The following is a 24080-nucleotide window of genomic DNA, read 5'->3' as shown; positions in this document are numbered from 1 at the left end:
TCCTTCATCTGATATACTACCCTGTTCCACTAACAATACCCAGCAACCTGCGGGGAATGCTTACAAGAGCTGCTGAACTGCCCTAATCTGAATGTCCCTAAGGCAGTGTTTCCCAACCCAGTCCTCAAGGCACACCAACATTCCGGGTTTTTTCAGTTACTCCATTCGAATAGAACAGGGAAAAATTAAAATCCTGGACTGTTGCTGTGCCTTGAGGACTGGGTTGGGAAACACTGCCCTAAGGCATGCTAGTTACTGTCCATCCAAACACTTAACAAAATCAACAGCTCCATCCTCCACCTGCCGCACCCACGCATGGACTAACTGGCAGTGCCTGCAGTTCACATCCAATGGAAAACAGAAGGAATGTCCAGTGCGGAAAGTGCTTTAAAAGGCATGTATCTCTATTGTTACAATATTAAATGATACAACGCATTTTGAATCCTCAAAACCCGTAGTCATGACATCAAATTCTGACATGTTTTGGGTCTTCACAACCCTTAATCATGACATCAAATACCAACACATTTCAGGTCCTCACAACCCTCTGTCATGAAATAAAATACTAATGTCTTTCATGTTCTCATGACCCTTAGTTATGACATCAAATACTGTGTTTTGGGTTCTCACGACCCTTAGTCATGACATCAAATACCAACATGTTTTGGGTTCTTATGACCCTTAATCATGACATTAAATACTGAAACATGACATCAAATGTCAACATGTTTTTGGTCCTCACAAATGTAGTCATGTTATCAAATACCAATACTTTTCTGGTCCTCACAACCCTTAGTCATGGCATCAAACACTGAAGTGTTTTTGGGTCCTAATGACCTTATTCATGACATCCAATGCCCATGCGTTTCACTTCCTCACGACCCTTAGTCAGGGCATCAAATAATGATGTATCTTTGGTCCTCAGGACCCTTCATGTCATGACATTAAATTCTGATGCATTTCAGATCCTCACAACCCTTAGTAATGACATGAATTAAGCTTATGAGGACCAGAAACGCGTTGGAATTTGATGTTCTGTATCTCTGACATGGTTAAGGTTGTCACAACCCTTAGTCATGGCATCAAATACCAATGTTTGTGGTCCTCATGACCCTTAGTCATGCCATGAAATACCGACATGTTATGTGTCCTCATGACACTTAGTCATGACATAAAATATCAATGCATTTCATGTCCTCATGATCTTAAGTCATGGCATCAAATACCCACATGTTTTGGGTCCTCATAACTAGAGATGAGCGAACTTACAGTAAATTTGATTAGTCACGAACTTCTCGGCTCGGCAGTTGATGACTTATTCTGCATAAATTAGTTCAGCTTTCAGGTGCTCCGGTGGGCTGGAAAAGGTGGATACAGTCCTAGGAAAGAGTCTCCTAGGACTGTATCCACCTTTTCCAGCCCACGGGAGCACCTGAAAGCTGAACTAATTTATGCAGGATAAGTCATCAACTGCCGAGTCGAGAAGTTTGTGACGAATCAAATTTACTGTAAGTTCGCTCATCTCTACTCATAACCCTTAGTCATGGCATCAAATATCAACATGTTTCAGGTCCTCACAACCCTTAGTAATGGCATCAAATATCAAAGTGTTTCAAGTCCTCACGACCCTTAGTCATGGCATCAAATACCGACATGTTTCAGGTCCTCACGACCCTTAGTCATGATGTCAAATATCAACGTGTTTCAGGTCCTCAAGACCCTTAGTCATGGCATCAATTACCGACTTGTTTTGGGTTCTTATGACCCTTAATCATGAGATTAAATACTGACACATTTCAGGTCCTTATGATCCTTAGTCATGGCATCAAATGTCAACATGTTTTTGGTCCTCACAAATGTAGTCATGTTATCAAATACCAATACTTTTCTGGTCCTCACAACCCTTAGTCATGGCATCAAACACTGAAGTGTTTTTGGGTCCTAATGACCTTATTAATGAGATCCAATACCCATGCGTTTCACTTCCTCACGACCCTTAGTCAGGGCATCATATAATGATGTATCTTTAGTCCTCAGGACCCTTAGTCATGACATTAAATTCTGATGCATTTCAAATCCTCACAACCCTTAGTCATGACCTGACTTAAGCTTATGAGGACCAGAAACGCATTGGAATTTGATGTTCTGTATCTCTGACATGGTTAAGGTCACAACCCTTAGTCATGGCATCAAATATCCAAGTGTTTCAGGTCCTCACGACCCTTTGTCATGGCATTAAATACCGACATGTTTCAGGTCCTCACGACCCTTAGTCATGATGTCAAATATCAACGTGTTTTAGGTCCTCACGACCCTTAGTCATGATGTCAAATATCAACGTGTCTAAGTCATGACATCAAATACCGACTTGTTTCAGATCCTCATGACCCTTAGTCATGCCATGAATTTAGGCTGTGTGGACCCGAAATGCATCAGTATTTGATGTTCTGTGTCATTTTATATTGCAGCAATAAAGATGCTGGATACTGTGAAATTGTGATACATGGGTAATATAGCAGATAAAGAATGTTGACCTCCCCTCCAGCAAAAGAGTGGTTCATGTTGTGTTGCAGAGCCACAACCATCAGCATGCTGGAAGTTGTAGTTCTGCAACAGCTGGAGTGCCACAATGATTTACCTTACAACCAGTTTTTGTAAAGGGAACCCCTCAGCCGTGCAGACCCCTGTGGTTTTGCTTGTGTTTCTAGGTTGTCAGTAGGCCAGGCTAAATTTAAGGCTGCTGGCTTGTTTGTGAGAACTGGATATTTACAGTTTATGTGCCCTCCCTTCATCTACAATCCCCAGGATCTCTTGTTTCTAGGGGGTAGGTGACTTATCTCCCCACCCCACCCATTGCAGCACAGCTAGGCTCCCTTCCATGGGTGCTGTGTTTGAAACTACAATTCCTTGCAGTCCTGTGAAGAATAATCTTCCCCACCCATTGAAGCAGACACGCTCCCTTTCAGCACCTGACTCGTGATGCTATGCAATGTCTTAGGCCGCATTGCAACCTAGGAAAGGCCCGAAACAACACTCATTTTGTATACTGCTAAAAATGAACTTCGGGGCAAAGATCACATAAGAATTGCGAGACCAGCCCACAACACAGGTACAGACACAATATTATGAACTTAATACTAACTATATTATTAACTTTACAGCCCCTGGAGCATAGTCAAATAAAAAAAATATCCTTTTAATTATTCCCATTTTACTAACACACCCAGTACACGATAACAGACGTCCATACACCAGCCCAGTATATATAGAAATCACAAAGAAACTCCCTCCTTTTTAACCCACTGCCCAACCTAACGCTAATCCCAACTCTGGGTGCAAACTAAATAATATGTACATAGAAAATAAAACTATACATATAAACAAACCAAACCAGTCTAATAATGAGACTTTAAAGGGGTAATCCATCCCTAGACATCTTATCCCTATCCAAAGGATAGGTCATAAGATGTCTGATTGCTGGGGTCCCGCGATCTCCCTGCTGCACCCGGCACCGGAAGGCTCGTATGAGAGGGGGCATGACGCCATCACGCCACCTCCCACAGACTTGCATTGAACGCGGGGTGCCACAGGAACGTTTTGACCAGTTTAACACTTTCCCAGAGGGTGAAAGACCAACCCTTCCACTGATCCACCTTCTGAGCGATGATGTTAAAGGGGTACTCCGCCCCTAGACATCTTATCCCCTATCTAAAGGATAAGATGTCTGATCGTAAGGGTCCCGCTGCTGGGAACCCTAGCGATCTCGGCTGCGGCACCCCAGACATCAGAACTTCACTCCGTGCCGGATGACTGTCCATGCGGGGTGGAGGCTCAAGATATCAGGGCCACGCCCCACTTGTGATGTCATGGCCACGCCCCTCAATGCAAGTCTATGGGAGGGGGTGTGACGGCCATCAGGCCCCCTCCCATAGACTTGCATTAAGAGGGCGTGGCCGTGACATCACGAGCGGGGCATGACCATGACATCACGAGTCTCCGGCGCTGCACCTGATGCTCTGAAAAAACGCTGGGTGCAGCAGGGAGATCGCGGGGTCCTGCCGCTGGGACATCTTATCCCCTATCAGACATCTTATCCCCTATCCTTTGGATAGGGGCGGAGTACCCCTTTAGGCTTTATGCCTATTACCCTTACTCTTGTGAGGAAACAAAGATGGTGTCGTACATTACCACCCTCAAAGTGTAATTCATTGCTGCCTGATGCATCCTCGCCCCTGCCAGCAGTCCACAATGAATTCTTCTAAGGAATGGATCACTTGCAAACACATACAACAGCAGGCTCAAAGGACTCCCCTGACAAACCCAGACCCGATCTCGATAGTGGGAAATTCTCTGCCCCGCATAAAGGGTCTAAAGCCGGTCAACAAACCTCTCCAGGCCATATCTCTGGTTCAATAGATTTTTATTGAAGAAATTTTCATATACAACAATGGAACAGTAAACAGGAACACAAAAACAATAGAAGTGTCACTTGCTGCAATAAGAAGTGCAGATCCAAACCGGATCGCAATGATAAATTGAATGCAGACAATATCACAACAACAAAACAACTGTATATAATGCGACAAATACCAATGTATCTAGGTCATATCTCAGAAGAACAGAGCAGAGGTCAAAATAAACAAAGGCCACAAATCTAGTCCTATAAGACTAATTGCTGACTACAGCGGAGAGGGTGCCACCATAGCATTGTCCCTGGTCACGTCACCCTCCATCACTTCACCAGTCAGGTACCCCGAACCCCTAACCACTACCTTATTTACACTGTCTGCAAAACAACAGGGTGATGATGCATACTGATCCTGAGAGAATAGATGTCCATTTAGCCGCAGCATTCCTGAAAACCTCCACTGGTTCTTTAAGGGATCGAGCAGCCTGTCCTCCAGTCTAGAGGCAGCCCAGCATTATCGAGGCACCACTGATGAATTAAAAACGTTTTCACGTGTACACAGTGACTCCACCAGCAGAATAGTGAGTACAGCTCTGGAGAATAATACAGGATATAACTCAGGATCAGTACAGGATAAGTAATGTATATACACAGTGACCTCACCAGCAGAATAGTGAGTGCAGCTCTGGAGTATAATACAGGATATAACTCAGGATCAGTACAGGATAAGTAGCGTAATGTATGTACACAGTGACCTCACCAGCAGAATAGTGAGTACAGCTCTGGAGTATAATACAGGATATAACTCAGGATCAGTACAGGAGAAGTAATGTATTGTATGTACACAGTGACCTCACCAGCAGAATAGTGAGTACAGCTCTGGAGTATAATACAGGATATAACTCAGGATCAGTACAGGAGAAGTAATGTAATGTATGTACACAGTGACCTCACCAGCAGAATAGTGAGTACAGCTCTGGATTATAATACAGGATATAACTCAGGATCAGTACAGGATAAGTAATGTAATGTATGTACACAGTGACCTCACCAGCAGAATAGTGAGTACAGCTCTGGGGTATAATACAGGATATAACTCAGGATCAGTACAGGATAAGTAATGTATGTACACAGTGACCTCACCAGCAGAATAGTGAGTACAGCTCTGAAGCATAATACAGGATATAATTCAGGATCAGTACAGGATAAGTAATGTAATGTATGTACACAGTGACTCCACCAGCAGAATAGTGAGTACAGCTCTGGAGTATAATACAGGATATAACTCAGGATCAGTACAGGATAGGTAATGTAATGTATGTACACAGTGACGTCACCAGCAGAATAGTGAGTACAGCTCTGGAGTATAATACAGGATATAACCCAGGATCAGTACAGGATAAGTAATATAATGTATGTACACAGTGACCTCACCAGCAGAATAGTGAGTGCAGCTCTGGGGTATAATACAGGATATAACTCAGGATCAGTACAGGATAAGTAATGTAATATATGTACACAGTGACCTCACCAGCAGAATAGTGAGTACAGCCCTGGAGTATAATACAGGATATATCTCAGGATCAGTACAGGATAAGTAATGTAATGTATGTATACAGTGATCCCACCAGCAGAATAGTGAGTACAGCTCTGGAGTATAATACAGGATATATAACTCAGGATCAGTACAGGATAAGTAATGTAATGTATGTATACAGTGATCCCACCAGCAGAATAGTGAGTACAGCTCTGGAGTATAATACAGGATATAACTCGGGATCAGTACAGGATAAGTAATGTAACATATGTACACAGTGACCTCACCAGCAGAATAGTGACTACAGCTCTGGAGTATAATACAGGATATAACTCAGGATCAGTACAGGATAAGTAATGTAATGTATGTACACAGTGACCTCACCAGCAGAATAGTGAGTACAGCTCTGGAGTATAATACAGGATATAACTCAGGATCAGTACAGGATAAGTAATGTAATGTATGTACACAGTGACCCCACCAGCAGAATAGTGAGTACAGCTCTGGGGTATAATACAGGATATAACTCAGGATCAGTACAGGATAAGTAATGTAATATATGTACACAGTCACCTCACCAGCAGAATAGTGAGTACAGCTCTGGAGTATAATACAGGATATAACTCAGGATCAGTACAGGATAAGTTACCCATCTATGATTTGTTTTCTATAATTTTCAGAGTATATACTTTCAATGTAGTTTGTATTGTAAACCGAAGATCAGATGGTTGTCAGCACATTAACATTCTTAGACAAGTCCACACAGTAAAGTTACCCACTGGAGCTGCAGCAGGGGTTTCTGGGTAGTCACATAGAATGGCGGTGAATCACCTTCTGCTTATATTATATTTTTTGTGCTGACCCTGTATAAACTTGTCCTAGATCGACCTTGTCTGACAAATGGTTCCTCTCCTTGTTTTACAGCTCTGCCCTAGGTGTCAAAAACCAGGAGCGACCGTGGGCTGCAACCACAAGGGATGCACGCAGACCTACCACTACACGTGCGCTACAGAGGCAGGTAAGTCAGGTCACCGCACTGCATCCTGGGATGAAATCAGTCCGTCTATTGTTGTGTAGGGCCGACTGTAACTAAGGCCGGGTTCACACCACGTTTTCGCAATACAGTTCCCGTATCAGGTTTTTGATGAAAAAAAAATCCGGATTCCTCAAAAACTGACTAAACTGTATCATAACATGTGTACAAATTTAAATCCGTATACGGTTTGGAAAATGATGTCCGGTTGCATCCGTTTTTTTAAGAAAAAAACATTTAAGTTTTTAACTTTTCGTTCCATTATGAATAAATTTTCACTTGTTTGTTTGAAATTCCAAGAAAAAAAACTGTGCAAAGTCAAAAACCGTATGATGAAAACCGGATGGAACCGTACACACATACGGTGCTCTATGGTCCCCACATTGATCCTCATGTTTAAAAAAAACTTTCAATACGGTTTTTCCCACAGACCAAAAACCGTGGTAAGCTGCAGGCACACCACGTTTTTGGTATACAGTTCGCGTATACGATTTCAAGTTAAAAACCGTACGGAACCGTATAGAAAACGTATGCATTGACTTAACATTGTAAACCGGATGTCAGACGCATCATCCGGTTTAGTCCGTTTTGCATCCTGTACGGTTTTGTCCGTTTTTTTCCCCGTACCCAAAACCGCAGTCTACCACATTTTTTGGTCCAGGTGAAAAACCGTATTAAACCGTATATGTTTTTTAAAACATGGGAGTAAATCGGAACTGTATGTGCGTACGGTTCCATACGGTTTTCACCATACGGTTTTTGACTTTGCACAGTTTTATTTTCATGGAATTCAATCAAACAAGTGAAACGTTTTTTTCTTAAAAACTGATGCAACCGTACATCACTTTTCGAACCGTATACGGGTTGAAATTTGTACACACGTTTTGATACAGTTTAGTCCAATTTTGAGGAATCCGTTTTTCATCAAAAATCTGATACAAGAACTGTATTGCAAAAACGTGGCGTGAATGCACCCGTAGGCTACGGTTTTGGGTACAGGGAAAAAACTGACAAAACCGTACAGGATACAAAACGGACACAACCTGATGAATCTTTTGGCATACGGTTTTCAATGGAGAGTCAATGCGTACGGTTTTCAATACGGTTCCGTACGGTTTCAAATTGAAAACGTATACGGGAACTGTACTGCAAAAACGTGGTGTGAACCCAGCCTAAAAGTGTCCTCTGTCAAAGTCAAAAACCTGGGCACCTCTATGGGCATCTTACATGCCCACTGCCTACCATAGTGAAAGAGTTACATTGAAGCAGTGGTCTCCAATCTGTGGACCTCCAAATGTTGCAAAACTACAACTCCCAGCATGCCCGGCATAAAAAGAGTGAGGACAGAGAGCACTCCCCTCAAATCAGAGGACGGAGGTGGCTCTTCCAAAACCTGGGCACCTCTATGGGCATACATGTCCACAGCTTTTTATAGGGGAAGAGAGTACGCCCAAACTGTAGCCCTCCAGCTGTTGCAAAACTACAACTCCCAGCATGCCCGGACAGCCAAAGCCCCGGCACCTCTATGAGCATACATGTCCACAGCTTTCTATAGGGGAAGAGGTACGCCCAAACTGTAGCCCTCCAGCTGTTGCAAAACTACAACTCCCAATATGCGGCTGTCCGGGAATGCTGGGAGTTGTAGTTCTGTAGCATCTGGAGGTCTACAGTCTGGGGACCACAGATTTTCTGGATGACAACCCTGTGAATATTTCAATCTGTGGTCCCCAAACTGTAGACCTCCAGATGCTGCAGAACTACAACTCCCAGCATGGCCAGCATAAAAAGAGTGAGGACAGAGAGCAAATCAGAGGACGGAGGTGGCTCTTCCAAAGCCCGGGCACCTCTATGGGCATACATGTCCACAGCTTTTTATAGGGGAAGTGGTATGCCCAAACTGTAGCCCTCCAGCTGTTGCAAAACTACAACTCCCAGCATGACCGGACAGCCAAAGCCCCGGCACCTCTATGGGCATACATGTCCACAGCTTTTTATAGGGGAAGTGGTATGCCCAAACTGTAGCCCTCCAGCTGTTGCAAAACTACAACTCCCAGCATGCCCGGACAGCCAACGGCTGTCCGGGCATGCTGGGAGTTGTAGTTCTGCAGCATCTGGAGTTCTACAGTTTGGGGGCCACAGATTTTATGGATGACAACCCTGTGAATATTTCAATCTGTGGTGCCCAAACTGTAGACCTCCAGATGCTGCAGAACTACAACTCCCAGCATGCCCGGACAGCCAACGGCTGTCCGGGCATGCTGGGAGTTGTAGTTTTGCAACAGCTGGAGGGCAACAGTTTGGGCATACCTCTTCCCCTATGGACATGTATGCCCATAGAGGTGGGCATACATGTCCTCTGACTTGCTCTGACGTCCTCTGACTTGCTCTCTGTCCTCACTCTTTTTATGCGTGGCATGCTGGGAGTTGTAGTTCTGCAGCATCTGGAGGTCTACAATTTGGGGACCACATACTGAAATATTCACAGGGTTGTCATCCATAAATGGTGGATGTTCCCTTTAAGGAGGAGAGGCTCCTACTTGCGAAAGTAACATAGAGCGAGGTAGTTGACGTGGAGTTGTGCGCGTAGCCGTCCAGGCGTACTGTATTTCTTGGCCGCGTCTCACCTTGTAGAACAAGACAAGGCGCATTTCTCCGTCCCCCGGAGAGGAGATTTGGGGAGCAGCGCTCGTACTATGTCTCTTCTTATTTTCCTACGGCCTGTTTTGCAGTCGTGCTTCCCGTGTCTTACATCCCCCCCCCTGTCCCGGAGCTTACACATTGACATTTCTCCAAGTCCAGAAACAACAGGAGAATTTCCTAGAGAAAGAAATCAATTACACGAGCAGCGTACAGCGTGTATACTCAGCGGCCCAGCTCCCCGGGCTATACACAACTTAAGTCCAACTTAAGTTTCTGTTTCTTTTTTTTGGAAATACATTGTAAGGGAAATACTGAACGGTATAGACAATTTTACCAAAAATTTTGGGCTCGATAGAACAAATTTTGGTCCTTACCTGGAGCTCCTTGGAGGTCTTCATATAGACGAGCACAGAGAGTTATTTGCTGTACAGCTTCCTGGGTGGCGCGGTCCAGTTGAGTCATTTGCAGCTTCTAACGGCACCATCTGATGTCAAAATGGTGGAGGCACAGTTTAACCCCTTACCAACCCATGACGTACATTTTATGGTATGGGTCAGGTGAGGGAATATGGCGTGCACTCGGGATCTAGCCCCTTTCTGTTCCCGGCGAGTGTCGGCTGCTATCTGCAGCAACACAGTCGGTTAATGACAGACATTAAAGGGGTACTCCGGTGGAAAACATTATTTTTTTTTTTAAATCAACTGGGGCCAGAAAGTTAAACAGATTTGTGAATTACTTCTATTAAAGGGGTACTCCGCTGCCCTGCCTTCCGAAGCTCCGCTCGCAGCGTCCGGAAGTTTATTACTCTCAACGCTGTGTGCGGGCTTCCGTGTTCGAGGCCGCCCCCTCGTGACGTCACTCCCGCCCCCTCAACAAAAGTCTATGGGAAGGGGAGCGTGACAGCGGTCGCGCCCCCCTTCACATAGACTTTTGTTTATTGGGTGGGCGTGACTTCACGAGGGGGCGGCCTCGAACACGGAAGCCCGCACACAGCGTTCAGAGTAATAAACTTCCGTACGCTGCGAGCGGAGCTCCGGAAGGCAGGGCAGCAGAGTACCCCTTTAAGAAATCCTTACCCTTCCAGTACTTTTTAGCAGCTGTTAGCTACAGAGGAAATTCTTTTCTTTTTGAATTTCTTTTTTTGTCTTGACCACAGTGCTCTCTGCTGACACCTGATGTCCATATCAGGAACTGTCCAGAGTAGGAGCAGATCCACATAGCAAACCTATGCTGCTCTGGACAGTTCCTGATACGGGCATCAGGTGTCAGCAGAGAGCACTGTGAACAAGACAAAAAAGAAATTCAAAAAGAAAAGGATTTCCTCTGTAGCATACAGCTGCTAAAAAGTACTGGAAGGGTAAAGATTTTTTTTTTTAATAGAAGTCATTTACAAATCTGTTTAACTTTCTGGCACCAGATGATTAAAAAAAAAATGTTTTCCACTGGAGTACCCCTTTAAAGGTGTTCATAAGATGGGCGGCTCATAAGAAATTTTGATCATTCTGGGCTAAGAAGTCCAATGGGTGGTCCAGTTCAATGATTGACAAGCAGGGGTGCTACTTCAATTGGCAGCCTCCAACGGCGCCACCTGCTGTCAGAAGGGTGGAGGCACAGTTTAACTCCTTCCCAACCCATGATGTACATTTAATGGCATGGGTCAGGTATGGGAGTATGGCGTGCGCTTGGAAGCAGACCACAAGCCATACCCGGCGAGTGTCGGCTGCTATCTGCAGCAACACCAGCCAGTAATGACCGACATGGTAGATCAATATTTAATCAATAGGGATCGCTGCATTTAAACACTTTATGGCGTGTATTCTTGTGTCTCGTGATCCGAATGCTCAATTCTCTGAAAACTCACACCCTGTAAAGCTACATTCATAGGGGATTATTACCCCATTTATGTGACTACCACCCCAAGAATCCGTCTCCTCACCATGATTTACAGATATGGCCACAGAATTATAAGCAGTGGATCATTTTGCCATCTCTAGACTAATATATGATGTGTTTTTATATTCTAGGTTGCTTGCTAAATGAAGAGAACTTCTCATTAAGATGTCCTAAACATAAGGTAACATAAGCTCATTCCCCATTGTATGTAAATACATTAAGGACACTGACTCCATTGTGGTTATTAAGGGACAACTGCAGCGGTATGACACTTATCCCCCATCCACAGGATAGGGGATAAGTGTTTGATTGCGGGGGGTCTGACCCCTGGGCCCCCCGGAGATCTCACTAATGGGGCGCCGCCAATAGCGCTCACGGTGACGCCCCGTCTCCTCCCCGTCCCCATACAGTTCTATGGGGGAGACAGGGAGGCACGAACGCTGCCTCCCCGCCTCTCCCATAGAGATGTATGGAGGAGGCGTGCCGGCTGCAACGTCATGCTGCGGCTGGCACGCCCCCTGCACGGGACAGCCGCGGCCCCATACAGGAGATCACAGGGGGTCCCAGCGGTCGGACCCCCGCGATCAAACACTTATCCCCTATCCTTTGGATAGGGGATAAGTGTTAATCACGCTGAAGATGTCCTTTAAAGGGGTATTCTGGTGAAAAACGATTTTTTTCACATCAACTGGCTGCAGAAAGTTAAAGGGGTATTCCAGGAAAAAACTTTTTTTCATATATCAACTGGCTCCAGAAAGTTAAACAGATTTGTAAATTACTTCTATTAAAAATCTTAATCCTTTCAGTACTTATGAGCTGCTGAAGTTGAGTTGTTCTTTTCTGTCTAAGTGCTCTCTGATGACACCTGTCTCGGGAACTGTCCAGAGTAGAAACAAATCCCCATAGCAAACCTCTTCTGCTCTGTGCAGTTCCCGAGACAAGCAGAGATGTCAGCAGAGTGTACTGTTGCCAGACAGAAAACAACTCAACTTCAGCAGCTGATAATTCTTGAAAGGATTAAGATTTTTTTTAATAGAAGTAATTTACAAATCTGTTTAACTTTCTGGAGCCAATTGATATAAAAAAAAAAATAAAAAAAAGTTTTTTCCTGGAATAGCCCTTTAAACAGATTTGTAAGTTACTTCTTTAAAAAAAAAAAATGTTGTCCTTCCAGTACTTATCCGCTGCTGAAGTTGAGTTGTGGTCAGACAGAAAAGTCTGACCACAATGCTCTCTGCTGACACCTCTGTCTGTCCCAGGAATGTCCAGAGCAGGAGAGGTTTGCTATGAGGATTTGCTCCTGCTCTGGACAGTTCCTGAGACAGACAGAGGTGTCAGCAGAGAGCATTGTGGTCAGACAGAAAAGAACAACTCAACTTTGGCAGCTGATAAGTACTGGAAGGATTAAGAATTTTTAATTCAATTTTCTGGGGCCAGTTTATATGGAAAAAAAATAGTTCTCCTTTAAAAAACTTATGTGACACTTTAAGTGTCATGCATGAAGGTCTGTTGCAGAATCTCTTCCATATAACGTTATACCTCTTAAATTGGTTACCTACAATGCCATAAGCTTCTTCAGTGCTGTGACCATCCCGCCTGGTTCGCCAACTTCCCCAGAGGGGTTTGCCCAGGAATACTTAGTATAGGGGATAGTTAACTGATCTCCAGAATGAGGAACCAAGCCTCCCCTGAGAAAGAAGTGCTAGTCAGGTGAGCTCACCATCGTTCCATTTATTCTGTATGGGAGATAGCCGAATGTTGTGCCTGGCTATCTTCTGCAGTTTCCATATGGAATGAATGGAGTGACAGTGGGCACACACGACTGACGTGCCATTTTCAAGGAGACTCGGTTTCCCATTCTCACAATCAATAAATATGCCATATTCTGAGGATAGAGGACAACTTGTATTTCTGGTAAAACCTCTTAAAGGGGTACTCCACTACCCCAGCGTTCGGAATTTAGTTCCGAACGCTGGGTGCGGGCTGCAGGGGTCGTGATGTCATAGTCACATGCCTCGTGAAGTCACTCCACGCCCCCTCGATGCAAGTCTATGGGAGGGGGGGTGGCGGCAGCCACCCCCCCTCCCATAGACTTGCAACGAGGGGGCGTGGCGTGACTTCACAAGGCGTGTGACTATCACGACCCATGCAGCCCGCACCCAGCGTTCAGGACTAAATGTTCTGAAACCTGGGGCAATGGAGTACCCCTTTAAATGTTGTGACCATCCTGCCTGGCTTGCCAACTTTCTCAGTGTTGTGACCATCCAACTAGGCTCGCCAACTTCTCTAAAGAGGTTATAAGATTACCTCAGGATATGGGATAACTGAGAAAGGCGCGCCGGCCGCACGTAAACATCGTTCCTCCATTCATTCCTTATGGGAGCTGCCGAACGTTGCACTCGGCATTCGTATATCGGCAGTTCCCATAGAGACTGACTGAAGTGTTGACTCACATGACCACCGCTCCATTCTCAAGGGAGACTCTGTTCCCCATTCCGACGATCAGATAGTTATCCCCTATCCTGAGAATAGGGGATAACTTGCATTCATTGGCAAAGCCCCTTCAATGCTTTGGCCATCCTGCCTGGCTCGCCACATCCCTCGGTGCTGTGTCCGTCCCGCCTAAATCGCCATCTTTTCAAATGCACCACATACCTTTTCTTTTTTATGGTCTATGAAAAGAGGGCTACATAATTAACCAGTTAATGCTAGTCGGGTCCGACAGATGGCAGTCTTGCTCTGAAAAAAAGACGTAGGCCCAGATTTATCAAACTGTGTGAGAGAAAAAATGGAGGGAGTTTCCCACAGCAACCAATCACAGCTCAGCTATCGAGCTGAGGTAAAGTGAAAGCTGAGCTGTGATTGGTTGCTGAGGGAAACTCCCTCCATTTTTTCTCTCACACAGTTTGATAAACCTGGGCCTGCATCTTTGGGTTGAAAATATCTTTTACTGAAGAACAATAGCTTTTCATTTCTGCTGCCCCTCTTCTCTTCCATATTTACCCTGTATTAGCCATTTCTACATAACTAATACTTGCTGGGATAGTGGTGGTTGTTCCTGACCAGCACTTCTTCGGTTTAGATGGTGACTACAGTGGTCCCTCAACATACGATGGTAATCCGTTCCAAATGCACCATCGTTTGTTGAAACCATCGTATGTTGAGGGATCCATGCAATGTAAAGTATAGGACAGTGGTCTACAACCTGCGGACCGCCTGATTTTGCAAAACTACAACACCCAGCATGCCCGGACAGCCAACGGCTGTCCGGGCATGCTGGGAGTTGTAGTTTTGCAACATCTGGAGGTCCGCAGGTTGGAACCCACTGGTATTGGAGGTTGTACTCACCTGTCCCCGCCGCTCCGGACCGTCACCGCTGCCCTGGATGTCGCCTTCCATCGCTGTCGCCGCGTCCCCGGGGTGTCCCCGCCGCTCCGGCATCCTCACTCTCCGTCGCCGCCATCATGTCGCTACGCACGCCGATCCTATTGGATGACGGGACGGCGTGCACAGCGACGTGATGACGACGATGGAGAGCGCCGACGATGCAGGGGATCCCGACGAGGACGCGCCGGAGCCCCGAGGACAGGTAAGTGATCGTCAGCGGAGCACACGGCGCACCGTAAACGGCTATCCGGTGGCAGCTGAAGCAGTCTGCGCTGCCGGATAGCCGTTTATGCGATGGCCCGACATACAAAAGCATCGTATGTTGATGCTGCCTTCAACATGCGATGGCCTCTGAGAGTGATCGTATGCTGAAATGATCGTATGTCGGGGACATCGTAGGTCAGCGTGTCACTGTATACTGTTGTAGTCATGACTGAAGGGACGTTAGAGCCGCCCCCTTCCCCTTTCACCTTGACCAAACCTTCACTCCCACACCTTTCCACCACCCACCATCCTTCCCAAAGAAAACCCGACACATGATGTGGTGAAAATTGGCCGGTCTGGCTCGTTTATTAACAATATTGACATATATGTAACAATTTACATCAACCAAACATTTTCCTTATCAGCTTAGGCACTAACTATTTACCCCTGGCCGTATTCACCTGACTCAGGGGTACCCACAAGCGTTAGTGCCTGCTCCCAACAACTCCTGGGGCCCTGACACACCACCAGGAGGCCCATTCAGCTGTGTCCCCAACACCATTCCTCTACACCAACACTGGACTTGTCCTCAATTAATCCCAACAGGGATCCCTTTTACCTGCAAACCCAAAATGGCAGCATTAAATCCAGAACCACTAGGACGGGTGGGCGGGGCCTCTTCTTCTTGTTTCCTCACGCCTGAGTGAACTCTCCTCACCTCCGACACTGGCTAGCACTATAGGCTCCTCCCCTGTGAACTCCTCCTGACCTCTATAACCCTATGTCCCCACTAACACCTCCCCACTCCCCTTAAAGGGCCAGCACACCTCCAAATTACCTTCCCTCATTAACCCCAAAAATTTAGTGAAGGGGTCTCTAACGCCCCCGTCACGCCGCCACTGCACTACCGGGTGCCCCTCCTCTCCGTTTTGCTCCCATATGCCTTGCTGTGTGTGCTGTGTCTATACCCCACCATGCCCGTGTACATCACATGGTATTTATTTAGCCCTCATGAAGGGGGTTATACAATGTTTTTCTCACGACATTTTTTGTTTGCTGTCTTCCAGAGGCACCTGGTGTAACCGTCTTTGAGATAAACATTACCTTCATCACACCCAGGATCTTTCATTCACTCCTCAGCACTGTCACAGCGCCAAGCAGGGGAGTACAAGCTGCCAGCCTCCATCGTACCTTACAGTGGGTTCAGGCCCTACCATGCCCATGTGTTGACAGTGCAGGAATAAGAGGTTCCTGGTGTCCTGGAGGTGTTTCATCACACAGATGATGACATAAGAAAGGCGAGAAACCTGCAGGGCGAAAACACCAGGATCGCGCCGGGATGGTGATTGTGTCATGGCGGGAAAAAAAAAAAAGTTGACATGGTAATTTGCACTGAGATACAGCCGACGTGCTGGTTTCTGGGTTCCGCCCATAGTAAGGATACTATACTATAAACCCAGACTACGTCTGACATCAAACACGTTTCAAGCCAGAGGGGGAAGTTGTAGTGTTCCAATACCCGGCTCGGATTGTGACACAGACATTGGTCTCACATCAAGCGGAACCCTACATCTGCCAAGATGGCCGCCAGATGGATATCTGCGCCTGGAATTGTGCATTTCATGGAGGTTCCTGCAAGAAAGAGACAGATAACCACCAACCAAAAGGGGTTTTTGAATGTTTTGTTCCCAGCTGTTGTATGTTATGTGTATTAAGACTACATCACTCATCTGATCTGACAACCCCCCCACCATGGTCCTTGTCGTCGTGTCTTATTTTGTGCTCTCATCGGCCATTTTGATGACTGCCCTCCTCTCCTCCCCCACCCGCTTCTCGTACACTAGTTCATCTCGTCCCGACACTTCTTGCTGTGTTTCATCCAGTCATGTTACTTCTTCGGAGCACATTATCAGCAACACACAGCTGCAAAATAAGAAAAAAAAACAAAAAATATACAAAAAAAAATACAAAAAACCTGCACCTACTACTGCGGGGCCACGGGGGGCCACATTCCAAGAAGTCGGCTGATCACCAGATAAAACCACGGCTCAGCGCGAACCGCGACTCCTGCTGTAAATACAAAAAAAAAAGTGTTTGACAGTCAAAAGTACGGACAATGCCTCATTTTATGGTGTGTGTATATATATATGTGTATACATATGCATATATATAATATATGAAGACTGTAAATGTTTAACCCCCGCAGCCGCCGGAAAGGCCTGCAAACGTTGCGCCTTTGCAGGCTCCGCCGGCAGCTTAGAGAGTTAAAGCTAGTGTTCTTTTTAGTAAATTTGCTTCACACTGAAGACTGTGTGTACCGAGCTTTCTAAAAGATGTTTATTTTCTTTAAGAGTTAAAAGAGGCTATTGGGAATGTCAATAAAATCTACAATGAACCGTTCGCGGTACGTCTGTGTCGGCCATCTTTAAAAAAAATAAAATCCTACCTGTGATCCATTATGTCAGTCTTTCTCAACCAGGGTGCCTCTAGCTGTTGCAAAACTACAACTCCCAGCATGCCCGGACAGCCTTTCATGCTGGGAGTTGTAGTTTTGCAACAGCTGGAGGCACCCTGGTTTGGAAACACTGCATTATGTATTGATCTGGAATGTTGTTTCAATGGACGGTGACCAAGATATTGAGGCGTGATACCACACAGGCACAGCAGGGGGCAGTATTAGTTTGGCTATGGCCATTGGCTGATAGCAGAGAACAGTAGATTCGACTCATTGACACGAAAAAATATTGTTGTTGTTTTTTGCTTTTATTATTATTATTATTATTATTTATTATTATTATTATGTTTTTTTATTATGATTACTATTATTATTATTTTTGTTATCCGTATACATTCCCAGGTTCTCAGCAGGCAATCTAGGTTGGTCCCATCTATCCAGGGGCCCCATAATAACCAAATTGTGTGTACACCCCATCGGTATGACATATACACTCACTGGCCACTCTATTAAGATCTATTAAAAAATTAAATCCTAGCTGTGATCCATTATGTCAGTCTTTCCTAACTGGGCATGCTGGGACTTGTACTTTTGCAACAGCTGGAGGCACCCTGGTTTGGGAAACACTGCATTATGTATTGATCAGGAATATTGTTTCAATGGACGGTGACCAAGATATTGAGGCGTGGTTCCACACAGGCACAGCAGGGGGCAGTATTAGTTTGGCTATGGCCATTGGCTGATAGCAGAGAACAGTAGATTCGACTCATTGACACAAGAAAAAATATATATACATTTTTTTGCTTTAATTATTTTTATATATTATTTTTTATTATTATTATTGTTTTTTTTTTTTATTATGATTACTATTATTATTATTATTATTATTATTATTATTTTTTAATCCTTATACATTCCCAGGTTCTCAGCAGGCAATCTAGGTTGGTCCCGTCTATCCAGGGGCCCCATAATAGCCAAATTGTGTGTACACCCCATCAGTATGACGTATACACTCACTGGCCACTCTATTAAGATCTGGTGACTGTGGAGGCCATTGGAGTCATGTGACCTCATTGTCCTGTATGAGATGATGTCATGTGACCTCATTGTCCTGTATGAGATGATGTCATGTGACCTCATTGTCCTGTATGAGAGGATGTCATGTGACCTCATTGTCCTGTATGAGAGGATGTCATGTGACCTCATTGTCCTGTATGAGATGATGTCATGTGACCTCATTGTCCTGTAGGAGATGTCATGTGACCTCATTGTCCTGTATGAGATGATGTCATGTGACCTCATTGTCCTGTATGAGATGATGTCATGTGACCTCATTGTCCTGTATGAGATGATGTCATGTGACCTCATTGTCCTGTATGAGATGATGTCATGTGACCTCATTGTCCTGTATGAGATGATGTCATGTGACCTCATTGTCCTGTATGAGAGGATGTCATGTGACCTCATTGTCCTGTATGAGATGATGTCATGTGACCTCATTGTCCTGTATGAGATGATGTCATGTGGCCTCATTGTCCTGTATGAGATGATGTCATGTGACCTCATTGTCCTGTATGAGATGATGTCATGTGACCTCATTGTCCTGTATGAGATGATGTCATGTGACCTCATTGTCCTGTATGAGATGATGTCATGTGACCTCATTGTCTTTTATGACATGATGTCATGTGACCTCACTGTCCTGTATGAGATGATGTCATGTGACCTCACTGTCCTGTATGAGATGGTCATATGACCTCATTGTCCTGTATGAGATGATGTCATGTGACCTCATTGTCCTGTATGAGATGATGTCATGTGACCTCATTGTCCTGTATGAGATGATGTCATGTGACCTCATTGTCCTGTATGAGATGATGTCATGTGACCTCATTGTCCTGTAGGAGATGTCATGTGACCTCATTGTCCTGTATGAGATGATGTCATGTGACCTCATTGTCCTGTATGAGATGATGTCATGTGGCCTCATTGTCCTGTATGAGATGATGTCATGTGACCTCATTGTCCTGTATGAGATGATGTCATGTGACCTCATTGTCTTTTATGACATGATGTCATGTGACCTCATTGTCCTGTATGAGATGATGTCATGTGACCTCATTGTCCTGTATGAGATGGTCATATGACCTCATTGTCCTGTATGAGATGATGTCATGTGACCTCATTGTCCTGTATGAGATGATGTCATGTGACCTCATTGTCCTGTATGAGATGATGTCATGTGACCTCATTGTCCTGTATGAGATGATGTCATGTGACATGGGGCATTATCCTGCTGGAAGTATCATCAGAAGATGGGTCCACTGTGGTCATAAAGGGACGGACATGGTCAGTAACAATACTCAGGTCGGCTGTGGTGTTTATAACAAGATCAATTGGTACTAAGGGGCCCGAAGTGCCCAGAAAATGTCCCCCCCACCATTATACCCCCACCAGCCTGAACCTGATACAAGGCAGGAGGGATCCATGATTTATGTTGTTTACACCAAATTCTGACCCCGTCATCTGATGTCACAGCAGGAATGGAGACTCCTCAGACCAGACAATGTTCTTCCATCTTCCATTGTCCAGTTTTGGTTCCTGTGTGAATTGTAGCCTAAGTTTCCTGTTCTTAGCAGACAGGAGTGGCCCCCGATGTGGTCTTCTGCTGCTGTAGCCCATCTGCTCCAAGGCTGGACGTGTTGTGGAATCAGAGATGGTATTCTGCAGACCTTAGTTAGTAACCAGTGGCTATTTGAATTACTGTTACATTTTTATTTATTTTTTAATCATCTCGAACCAGTCTGCCCATTCTCCTCTGACGCCAACAACTCACTCGCTCACTGGATATTTTCTCTTTTTCAAACCGTTCTCCGTAAACCCTAGAGATGCTCTGTGTTTAAACGTCGGAACGTTGTCTTGACCACGTCTACATGCCTAAATGCATTGAGCTGCTGCCATGTGGTTGGCTGATTAGACAGTTACGTTAACAATTAATTGAACAGTTCAACCAGCAGGGGACCTCCCGAGATCAGTGATTCACAACCAAGGTGCCTCCAGCTGTTGCAAAACTACAACTCCCAGCATGCCCGGACAGCCAGTTTTGCAACAGCTGGAGGCCCACTGGTTGGGAAACACTGCCATAAGGGTCCAGGTTGTTCGAAACTCCTAGATATAATAGAATGAGTGAAAGACTCGGGAGCCGAGGTGCAGAGCAAAAAAAAAAAACTACTTTATTTTTTATTTCTTTTTCCTTATAAAAAGAATTTATAAATATTTCTGAATAAAATCCTCTGTACAAAAAAAACGCTAAGAAAATAAGATCTGTAAAGTCGTACAATCAGGTGATGCCCCGGTAGTCGGGTGGGTCCTGTGTGTTATGTATACGGTGAGAGGTCAACCTGCGGGCATGGAGGTCAACTTAGGCCTGCCACGACTATAAGACATCGTGTGGCAAAGCATCATGGTCCAAAACGAGAAAAAAAAAATGGAGACCAAGATCAACATACAATGGGTCGGGTTCAACGAGTGAAGTAAGTGGTAAGGTGTCCACCCCGTTTCCAAGTCCACAACTAGGGGGAGATTTATCAAAACCTGTCCAGAGGAAAAGTTGCCCAGTTGCCCATAGCAACCAATCAGATCGCTACTTTCATTTTTAACAAGGCCTATGGAAAATGAAAGTAGTAATCTGATTGGTTGCTATGGGCAACCAGGCACCTTTCCCTCTGGACCGGTCTTGATGAATCTCCCCCTATGTCTGTGGGATTTTCCGATTATATAGTGCAATTACTTATAGGATATGCATAGAGTGCGGCGGCATTCTCATCTCGCCTCTCTGCGACCGCCGACCGTAGAACTGTTAAAGCGAATGGCTCAAAATTGTGTCTTAAAGTCATATGCGTCTAAAAATCTAGAAAGTTTTTCACATGTTTTTGTCTGTTTCATTAAAAAAGAAAGTCATATCCGTTATTATGTTTCTGGATCTTTATAGACTATTCCTAAGCGACTGCGCATGTGAAAAAATGTAATAAAAAAATGGCGTAGGATTAAACCCGATAAATTTTTTAAACTGGGACAAAAAAAATCAAATCAAAATGTAAACGGACCAAAATGGGTGCAAGCTTTGGATATGATTTGCTGTTTGCTCCTATCTGTAAGTGCCCACCCCCCCTCCTGTAGGTAGCTTGCCCCTAGTAGGCAGGACCGTCCTGCAGGTAGTTTACCCCCCCCAGTAAGTAGGCCAACCTGTAGGAAGTTTGCTCCCTGCACCTAGTTTGCCCATCCCTGTAGGTAGGACCCCTCTGCAGCTAGTTTGCCCCTCCCTGTAGGTAGAACCCTCTGCAGGTAGTTGGCCCCGCTGTAAGTAGACCCTTCTTATAGGTAGGAACCTTTGCAGGTAGTTTGCCCCCCTGTAAGTAGCCTCCCCCTGTTGGTAGGACCCCCTGTAGGTAGTTTGCCCCTAGTAGGCAGGACCGTCCTGCAGGTAGTTTACCACACCCCCAGTAAGTAGGCTCCCCTGTGGGAAGTTTGCCCCCTGTAGGCAGGACCCCCCTGCAGCTAATTTGCCCATCCGTAGGTAGGACCCCTCTGCAGCTAATTTGCCCATCCCTGTAGGTAGGACCCCTCTGCAGCTAATTTGCCCATCCTTGTAGGTAGGACCCCTCTGCAGCTAATATGCCCATCCCTGTAGGTAGGACCCCTCTGCAGCTAATTTGCCCATCCCTGTAGGTAGGACCCCTATGCAGCTAATTTGCCCATCCTTGTAGGTAGGACCCCTCTGCAGCTAATTTGCCCATCCTTGTAGGTAGGACCCCTCTGCAGCTAATATGCCCATCCCTGTAGGTAGGACCCCTCTGCAGCTAATTTGCCCATCCCTGTAGGTAGGACCCCTATGCAGCTAATTTGCCCATCCTTGTAGGTAGGACCCCTCTGCAGCTAATTTGCCCATCCCTGTAGGTAGGACCCCTCTGCAGCTAATATGCCCATCCCTGTAGGTAGGACCCCTCTGCAGATAATTTGCCCATCCCTGTAGGTAGGACCCCTCTGCAGCTAATTTGCCCATCCCTGTAGGTAGGACCCCTCTGCAGATAATTTGCCCATCCCTGTAGGTAGGACTCCTCTGCAGCAAATGTGCCCATGAAGTATGACCACCCTGCAGCTAGTTTGCCCCTGCCTGTTGGTAGGACCCCTGTAGGTAGCTTGTCGCCCCCAGGCACAGTGGAGGAGGCAGAGTGACATGTATGGTCACATGTTCATCCATATGACGCCATGATACGGAGGAGCTAGTTTTAGAGGCCACAGTCAGTTTAAATTGCCGCTGGCTTGTGGCACATTGATTGAAAAACACTGATCTAGACGTATCCATTGGCTTCTATTGACAAATCGTATCCAACACATGCAGCCATTTTGGTTCCATTAGCGTTCTGGCCGTATTTTTTTGTTGGCCCTGTAAATCGCATTGAGAACGATTCTATTCACATTCAAAACGATTTACACAAATCGTTGTTAAAAAAACGGATGTGCTTGAAATCGTATAAAACTCTGTTTAATCATACAGGGTCTTTTGTTAGCGTAGGAATAGTGTAGAAAGAGCGAGAAACATAATTAATAAAAATTATAATAAAAAGGACAAAAATGCACAAAAACATAAATCCAACAGTTACGGTTTTAAGAAGCTTCCGGATAGATCCATTAGCATCCGAGTTCATACCATTTTAGGCCTTTTAGTAGAAGTAAAAAAAAAAACAGAGCTAATTTCTTGTAAAAACAATGCCGTCTCCGTCCTCAGATTGTGTATGGTGTTACAACTCTGTTCCAGCGAAGCAAATGCAGCCAAGTTGTAATACCACACACAACCTGAGGAGGGAGACGTCACTGTTTTTACAAGAAATTAGCTCTGTTTTTTTTTTTTTTTTTTTTTACTGCAGACAGGGGTGGCGCTGTGTTGAAGACATCAGGACTCCTTGAATACTGAACAAAATGGCTACCTTCACCACCTACCATATCGGGCTATAAGTACATTATAAATATTTAAACGGTTCTTTTTCTGCGTATTGTCCGCTCCTATGATGCATTGTTTCCAACCTTTTGTGGGTGGAGCTTAGTTGGCGTGACTGTATTGTCCTTGATTGTACAAGGGTGTATGGCTATATGGCCATTTTGGGTGGAGTTGTGCTTTAAGGAAGTGATCTAAAAATTGTGGCCCTCAAGATGGTGCAAAAAAACTACAACTCCCATCATGCTTGGAGACCACTGTTCTATATGAATTCAGTGATTTTGGTAGTGTTCCCACCAAATATCCTTTCGATTGCTGTTCAATTTATTTTTATGATCCCGGACGAGCCCCCATGTTGGGAGTTGTAGTTTCGCACCATCGGGAGGGCCACAGCTTTGGAGACCACTGCTTTAGGGGGTTACCTGCTTCATTAGGGGTCTCTAATCCAATCCTCTAGACCAGTGGTCTTCAACCTGCGGACCTCCAGATGTTGAAAAACTACAACTCCCAGCATGCCCGGACAGCCAA

At 45.2% G+C, this 24080-nt stretch overlaps 1 protein-coding gene across 4 annotated transcripts in view; it reads left to right on the top strand.

The window, feature by feature from the left end:
• RAI1 (retinoic acid induced 1) overlaps positions 1-17502 on the top strand; it is a 208810-nt gene extending 191308 nt beyond the window's left edge. For all 4 annotated transcript variants that reach the window (XM_056534105.1, XM_056534106.1, XM_056534103.1 and 1 more), the window contains exons 3-5: positions 6870-6963; positions 11643-11692; positions 16170-17502. In XM_056534105.1, the coding sequence (XP_056390080.1) occupies positions 6870-6963; positions 11643-11692; positions 16170-16184 (159 nt within the window). In that variant the 3' untranslated portion in view covers positions 16185-17502. The remainder of the gene's footprint in view (positions 1-6869; positions 6964-11642; positions 11693-16169) is intronic.
• The last annotated feature ends 6578 nt before the right edge of the window (positions 17503-24080 follow it).

The sequence above is a fragment of the Hyla sarda genome, chromosome 8 (genome assembly GCF_029499605.1).
Source record: "Hyla sarda isolate aHylSar1 chromosome 8, aHylSar1.hap1, whole genome shotgun sequence".
NCBI classification, from domain to species: Eukaryota; Metazoa; Chordata; class Amphibia; order Anura; family Hylidae; genus Hyla; species Hyla sarda.
Note: the sequence above shows the minus strand (reverse complement) of the source record. Positions and strands in the feature narration are given on the sequence as shown.